The 8218-nt window shown below is 39.1% G+C and overlaps 1 protein-coding gene across 1 annotated transcript; it reads right to left on the bottom strand.

Moving 5' to 3' along the window:
- Window positions 1-454: 454 nt before the first annotated feature.
- Window positions 455-3663, bottom strand: LOC130970536 (uncharacterized). Its single transcript, XM_057896653.1, has 2 exons — window positions 3352-3663; window positions 455-1904 (listed from the first exon to the last, which is right to left on the bottom strand). The coding sequence occupies exon 2, from the start codon at window positions 1246-1248 to the stop codon at window positions 631-633; it is 618 nt and encodes a 205-aa protein (XP_057752636.1). The 5' UTR covers window positions 1249-1904; window positions 3352-3663; the 3' UTR covers window positions 455-630.
- Window positions 3664-8218: the final 4555 nt, after the last annotated feature.

The raw sequence follows: 8218 nt of genomic DNA on the forward strand, positions 1-8218 counted from the left end.
ACGGTTAAATAATGTAACCATGCAATTACGATAAAAAAACTCACGGGTTGTGTGTTCTGAGCTCAAAAATCATATTCCAAACTATATATATATATCATGCAAGTTTTAAAAAGTTTTAACTCAAATCAATGTGAATCTTAATTGCCCTTTCTAAGAAAGATGAATTTCTTGAAAATTTCAACAAATTGACCAACATTTATTGTTATATATATACTAAATGAAATGTTGTGATTATGAAAAGCCAAAAGTTTTTAGTTCACTCCCTATTTTCAATCAAACCACATTCTCATATGCTAAAGGGTAAACTAAGCTCAATAATCCACATTTTTCCAAATCACAACTAATATACTAAAAGTGCAATTCAAGCTAAATATCTGAGATATATACAAGCCAAAGTGCAAAATGCAACAAAGTAAAAATAAACAAAAGTACAATAAAATAAAAATGTGCAAGTACTAAAAATAAAACAAAATAAAGCAAAATAAAACAAAAGTCTGAAATGGTTCACCAAAATATAGTCCGCCGAAGATGGCGACCTCCCCATACTTAAATCATAGCATCGAGGTCAAGCTGGGTGAGAAAGATCGTCACTCACTGGTCCACGGTCAGCTGCAGGTGTCTGTGACTCTGTCAGATGCTCAGGCTGAGTCTCCTCATGTTGTGCCTCCTACTGGTCCTTCTGCTATGCCTCCTCCTGCTGGTCCTCCTCCTCAGAGTGCTCAGGGGTGTGTTAGGTTCAGAGGGGATGTCAGTACGTCCAGTAGTCATAATCAACTTCAGATGGGCATAGCGTCGCTTGTTGCGACGCTTCGACTGCTCATAGCGTCGCTGATTGCGGCGTTCCATCTGATCAATACGCTCAAAAAGGCGCTGCACAAGGTGGTAAAATGGCTGAGTGGATGATGGTGCTGCTAAAGTAGGTGGTGCTGTAGGTGCTGCTGAGGATGTGGCTGCTTCAGTGGGAGCAGTAATAGGTGGTCTGTGGCCTAGAGGGCCAAACCGCTTGTTGTGCGGAATAACCTTCTTGCAATCGGCAATCGGTGGTCTCTCATCCTCTGGCTCCCAAGGCACTTCAGCTCGACGAGCCGTTTGAATGATCAAATAAGGAAATGCCAATGTGCCCTTGACGTGAACTCTAGACATATACTTCCTAATGAGTCGTGGGAGGTATAGGTCTCTTCCGTCCATGACACACCAAATAAGAAGGATCATAGCCGCTGGCACTTCTGACTCGTGAGTACTAGGCATCACATAATTGCTCAGTATCTATTGCCACAGCCTAGCCTCATCATTGAGATAATCAACCTTGATACCCCGTGGAGTTTCCTTCGACTTTCCCATAGCCCACGGAACATCAGGATCAATGGCTATAGTACGCCGGACAGCATCCCAATCAAAACTCATGAATCTAATAGACTCCTCGGCCTTCTTGAAACCATCGATATCATCTGTTTTAGGCCAGAAGTGGAGGATATCCTGTATCGCCTCCTCTGTGACTAAGATATGATTCCCCTTACGCTGCATTGCATCAAAGGTCGTCCTATAATAGTTAGAATAGAACTCACGGACCCATGATGCGTTTACCTCTGCCAGATCCCTATCTAGAAATACCCAACCTCTCTATTCAATTTGATGTTCAGTATACTTTCTCAAATCGGTTGGTATTCTGAGCTTCCTTTCCAAGTAGAGGTTCTGTTTTTTCACAAACACCGAAAACTTGAGTTCACAGTAAAGGTTGGCAAATTTGACTGAGTCGTTAGCAGGCACAAGTTGATCAGCCTTTTTTTTTATCAGAGAAATTCTTTTCACACCAAAATTCATCCAAGAGAACAACGGATGATTGTCCTCTCTTCCTTTTACTGGAGCTAGCCTTAGCCTTGCCTTTCTCTTTCCTATCAGACATCCTGAAAAATAGAATTTTCAGGGTACAGATTATCAAATCAAAGCAGAGAAACAAAAAGGCAAACAACATGTAAGTAAAACAGGCATAAGATAGGCAACAAAGGAGTTAAAGCTAAAACATGAAGTGAAAGAAAGGTAGGATTCAAAGAAAATCAATAAGAAATCACAATCCAAGAATCCATACAGTGAAATTCAGAATGCTTGTTTGCTAAGAAACAACAAGTATCATGCCTTGAAAGAAACTAAAAGAGTTAGTTTGAAAAGGGGAAAACTAAAAAGAAAAGTTAGAAAGTCAATTAAGTTAAAAGTTACAAAAGTGGGTTAAAATTAGTGGCATGATAATGTAGTTCCTAACCAAAAGAAATTCAAAAAGTATAAGAACAAGCAATCTCACATCCATGCATAAAATGCAAGTTATTGATGATGAAACATGTACTGGAAGAAGCACAAAAAAAATTGAAATTATCAACAATGCATTTTAATTAGAAAGGGAACCAAAAGGAACGGAAATGCTAACCCATCACCCCATGAATTGGCTTTGATTTAAACCAAATAAATCACAATTCAAAAGTACTAAAGTCAATTCATAAGTGGAAGTTAAGAATAAAACAGTTTTCCGAAAAGAGTTTGGGTAGCATTCCAGCAGTAAATTGAGCGTTCCCGGATTTAAACACCAGCAAACAACAACCCATATGAATTCCAAAATGAATCAAACAAAACCAGCAACTATAATTTCATATGAGCTAATGTGCATGTTCAAACAGAGCAGCCAAATTCAATCCATCAAACCAAGTTTCATATGAATATATCAACAACTAAACACCCATAAATCACATGTGCATTCATATAAACTAAACAAATAAGCCATCATGTAGCAGCAAGGATAAGTCAATTTTAGAAAATGATCGAAATCCTCCTCACTGCACAAGCAATTTTCTAAACTTATCCGTATATCATAAGAAGGAATAAAATTCAGATCATACTCATTCAAAACAGTAGCTATAATTAGCTAAGAAGGAATTCAGCATCAACAGCAATTACAGAGCAGCAATGACAACTTAGCAATAGCAAACAGTAGTGGAATAATCACAGTGTATCATCAGAATTAAAGAGCATCAAACAGCGTCAAACTCATATGAGTTGATATTATTAAGCAAAACAGCATCAAACAGCAGTAGCAACCAAAATTGGCAACAGCAACAACATGTAAGGGATTACAGAATATCAACATCATCATCACTCAATATAGCAAATGAACATAAGCCATTTCAGACAGCATCAGTAACAAAATCAGACCTAAATCCACTACACAATCAATTAACTACCTAACCACATATAATCTACTAACATGCACTTCTAACTAAATTAACTAAGGTAAAATTAAGCAATTCTAATGATACTCTTAGAATAGAATAAAAGCAGAACGCAGAAAGGAGAAACAGGGGAAACCTGGAAGGGTTTCAGAAGCAGAAATGGAAACTAAAAGGGAGGGAAGAGCAGCGCCGACCCAGAGACGGCGGCTACTGATGGAGGTGATGATGGTGGAACGGAGGCGCTAAACTCAGAAAGCAGGGGGAAGTAGAGTCGTAGAGGAAAGGCGGCTCAGGAGCAATGCTTGAAGAACCAAGCGAGGTGGTTGAAGAGGATAGGAAAGGAAGACTAGGGGTGAAGAGCGGTGGAGATCGCCGGTGGCAATGGGGAGTCGCGACAGTGCTTGGTGGAGGCGGAGAGAAAGGACTGTGATGGTTACGGAGGTGGGAAAGAAGGAAGAGAAGAAAAGAAGAAGAGGGAAGAGAAAGTGGTGGCCAGCGTGGTTAGGGATTGTCGGCGATGATGGTGGCAGTGGTTGAAGGTTCAATGGTGGAGTTCAGGAGAAAGGGGGTTGTGTGAGTTTGAAGAGGGGGAGAAGAGATGTTGGAGGGAAGAAGAGAAAGGGTACGGGAACGGGTTAGGGTTCTCGCGTGAGGGGTTAATGGATTCAAATCCAGGCGTACGTGTCAATGACGCATCCACGTGGGTGGAGAGGAATGAAAGTGACGGGTATGTACGCGTCGGGCGAAATTGTGCTAAACGCATAATTCCAGTGTCATTCTCGCGTAATTTTCTCTAACTTTGTATTGGAGTGGCATTTTGGTCTGATGCGTACGCGTTGGTCACGCTCACGCGTGGTGTCCTATAAATGAAAGTGACGCTCAGGGACGCGCACGCGTGGTTTGCGTTGTGCGTTTATCACACTACCAGCGCAGTTTTAGCCCAACTCTCTGTAATTTTTTACTAGAGAGCGAAATTCGCATCGACGCGTACGCGTGGGTCACGCATACGCGTCACACCTTTTTTTTAACATACCAGCTATCAAAGTAATGCTAAACAAGATCAAACCAGTGAAACCACAATTTAACTAAATAAGCATAACTAAAAATAAAATTTAACTTATTACAATCTAAACAAAAGGGAAATTAGAAAGAAGTTACTATGGTGGGGTGTCTTTCACCTATCACTTTTAGTTAAAGTCCTTAAGTTGGATATTTGGTGAGCTCCTTGTCATGGTAGCTTGTGCTTGAACTCATCTTGAAACTTCCACCAACACTTGGACTTCCAATAAGCTCCAACATTTCCAAGTGAATTCACCAAGCCTTGATGGAGTTCTTTACAAGTTTTGAGCTCCCAAAGTTGATCTCTTGTATGCCTGGATCCCAAATCTTGTTCTGCACCCGTATTTAAGTGGGTCATCATTGTTCCAACCGGGTGATAAGCAATCTGAATTCTCAATGAAGTACCAAACTCTTCTCTTAGATCCAACTATGTGATCACCGGTCCAACCCTTGCATCTAGCTCTTGAAATCTCAACCTTGATGAGTCTTGATTTGCAACTCCAACCACTAAACATCCTTCTCTTACGCTTCATTCCATAAAGCCTTCTAAGTTGGCCATCTGTTTCAAGAATACCATACTCAAGTTGGATAGTAAAGCTAATAGAGATAAGTACATATTTTAACTTATATATGTTAATAACTTGGGTTTCGGATAATTTAAAAAAAAAAACATATGCTTGTGACAATGACGATACGTCACAAAATTTATGGGAATTCGTATTCCTAAGATCATAAGATCTTTTGAGAAGCGAAATAAAGTAAATTAGACTTTTATTTGTTTGATCAGTTCTTTCCACATTTTCTTCATTATTGTAAATAGACTTTTTTTGTTTTTGATTCAAGAAAAAGTTGTACATCAATGCTACAAATCAAAATGATACACAGAAAGATATTTAGGTATACCCTCTCAACTGAAGGAGCAGATGGCAACCTAAGTAGAGAAGTCTCCAACGTTCTTGACAAAGCATATTCGACTCCCGTCCAACCTTGCCGAAGGACTTCCACCCTTTTAGAAGATTTTTCACCTTCAAACTCTTTCTCACCGGATTCGTCCAACTCTTCTCCATCACTCAAATTATAAATATGAGGTGGAGAGAAGTCTACCTCAATGTTTCTTTCAATTTCATCGGGAGAAGGTTGGATTGATTCGTGATCATCATCACCAAGGAAACTTGCCTCTTGATCTATTTGATCCAATTCTTCATAGGGAACACGCCTTGGAGGTTATGCACTAGCCTCCTCGACATCAAATTCAATCTTCTGGGAGGAATACTCTGTAACTCTAGATTTCCATGGAGGTTCAGCATCTCATAAGTCTTCGACCACTTCTTCCTCTTCAACATGTACGGCTTCTTCCAATTGTTCTAACACAAAGCAACATCCTTCATTTTCCACCGCAGTTTCCAATTTCTCCTTCATACTATGCTCTTCAATAATTGATTCTCCACATGTAGCCATAGGAGTTTCTTGAGTGTCCAAATGTTGGGAGGCTAATTGATTTATTACCTCGTCCAAGGTGGCTGTGAATTTTAGTATCTCCCTTTTCATCTCTTCTTGCCCTTGAAGAAGAACACCAAGGATATCATCCATTGAAGGTTGGGATGGATAGAAGGGTTCATCGGATAGAAAGAATGGTTCAAGATAAGAGGGTGGTTCATCTTGATAAGGGCATGGAGATGGTTCATCTTGATAGAGATATGGGGGTGGTGTATATTGAGGTGGTAGTTCTTGGGAGTAATTGTGTTGGAATGGGGGTGGTTCTAAGTATGGCTCGTAAGGCTCATAAGGCTCTTGGTATGGTGGGTATGGATTGGGGTCATACGAAGGTGTTTGGTAAAATAGGGCTTGTGAGTATGGTGGTTCAAAATTATGTTGAGGATGGGGGGTCATAGGCGTATGGTGGGGGTTGTTGATTGTCACGAAGAGGTCCACCATAACCATTGGATTGATAGGCATCTTGGAATGGCTCTTGCTCATAGTACGTTGGTGAAGGTTGTTGCCAAGAGGGTTGATCAAATCCTTGAGGCTCCTCCCACCTTTGATTGTCCCATCCTTGATGCAAGCCTTCATTGTAATCTCCACTTCCTACAACATAATCATAACCATACTCGTAGCCAAAGGGATGAGAATTCATAATAGCAAATAAAAACAAAAACTAAAAAAAATAAGCAACTAAGTCCTAAAACTAACAAAAACTAACAAACAAGCAAAAAGCAAATATATATAATAACCAATAATAAGGCATACGTTTGTAATTCCCCAGCAACAGCGCCAAAAATTTATGTGGGAAAAATGTCGGTAAAGAATTCACAAAAATATTCACGTTGCAAGTATAGATCTAAACCAACAAATTATCCTTAATCAAATTTAATATGTTTGTCACTTAAGCAAACCCAATAAAATTAACCGAAGTATTAAACCTCGGGTCGTCTCTCAAGGAATTGCAAGGAAGTGTTTATTATTGGTTATGATAAAGTATATTTTTGGGTTTTTGAAATAAGAAACAAGAAAATAAAATGGGAAGAAAATAAATTAATAATTAAATAAGCTCTTAACCAGGATTGAGAATTAGAAGTCATGTCCTCGTTATCGTCATCAATTGTGATGGTAATTGTATTTCGCTTTCACTTAGTTAACCTCTACAATGAAGATAAGTCAAGTGAGCAAAATTAACTTAGCTTCACAAGTCCTAGTCAAAGACTAGATTTAGTGAAGTCTAAGCCAATAAGCTATTTTTAATTATCCTTCAACAAGAGAATTTCATAACTCTATAGTCTCAACTAATCAATCCAAGTCAAGAATATAAAAAGCTAATTTAAAATCCAACCAAGCATTTTATTAAACAATTGGAAGGCGCAAAATAAAAACATAGAGAAGTAACGAGGAACATTAAATTTAAACAACCAATTGCAAGCATCAGTAACACAAATTAAAGAAAGCAACAATTACCATAGAAAACATAAATTGCATTAATATAGAAATTGAATCTAACATCAAGAATTCATAAAATAAATTGGCAACATAAAGTAATCAACAAGGGAAATAAATAAACTAGAATGCTAGAATAATTAAAAGTAGAAGAGAAATTAAATTGAAATAAGATAGAATTCAGAATTTGAGAAGAACTAAAGCTAAAAACCCTAAAACCTAGAGAGAGGAGAGAGCCTCTCTATCTAGAAAACTACATCTAAAACCTAAAGTGTATGAATGAAAGTGTGAATCATTGATTGATTTTTGCCACTCTGCAGCCTCTAAATTGGATTTTCGGGCCTAAAACTGGGTCAAAAGAAGCCCAGAAATCACCCCCAGTGTTTTCTGCAATTGCAACACGCGACGCTCTATCACGCGTACGCGTCGCACACGCGTACGCGTCGATTGCACAAAATCCTAGTCACACGTACGCATCGCCCACGCGTACGTGTCGCCCACGTGTATGCATCACTTTGTCTGTTGCACTGGTCACGCATACGCGTCGCCCACGCGTACTGATGAGCGGATAATTTATACGCTTTTTGGCATTGTTTTTAGTATGTTTTTAGTATGATTTAGTTAGTTTTTAGTATATTTTTATTAGTTTTTAGTTAAAATTCACTTTTCTGGACTTTACTATGAGTTTGTGTGTTTTTCTGTGATTTCAGGTATTTTCTGGCTGAAATTGAGGGATCTGAGCAAAAATCTGATTTAGAGGCTGAAAAGGACTGCAGATGCTATTGGATTTTGACCTCCTTGCACTCGAAGTGGATTTTCTGGAGCTACAGAAGCCCAATTGGCGCGCTCTCAACGGCGTTGGAAAGTAGACATTCTGGGCTTTCCAGCAATGTATAATAGTCCATACTTTGTCCGAGGTTTGATGGCCCAAACCGGCGTTGCAAATCAGCCTCAGAATTTCCAGCGTTTAACGCTGGAACTGGCACAAAAATTGGAGTTAAACGCCCAAACTGGCA

The sequence above is a fragment of the Arachis stenosperma genome, chromosome 3 (genome assembly GCF_014773155.1).
Source record: "Arachis stenosperma cultivar V10309 chromosome 3, arast.V10309.gnm1.PFL2, whole genome shotgun sequence".
In the NCBI taxonomy this organism is placed as follows: domain Eukaryota; kingdom Viridiplantae; phylum Streptophyta; class Magnoliopsida; order Fabales; family Fabaceae; genus Arachis; species Arachis stenosperma.

Coding starts and splice junctions, on each gene's coding strand:
- LOC130970536 (XM_057896653.1), bottom strand. CDS start 1,248: ATGCCTAGTACTCACGAGTCAGAAGTGCCAGCGGCTATGATCCTTCTT.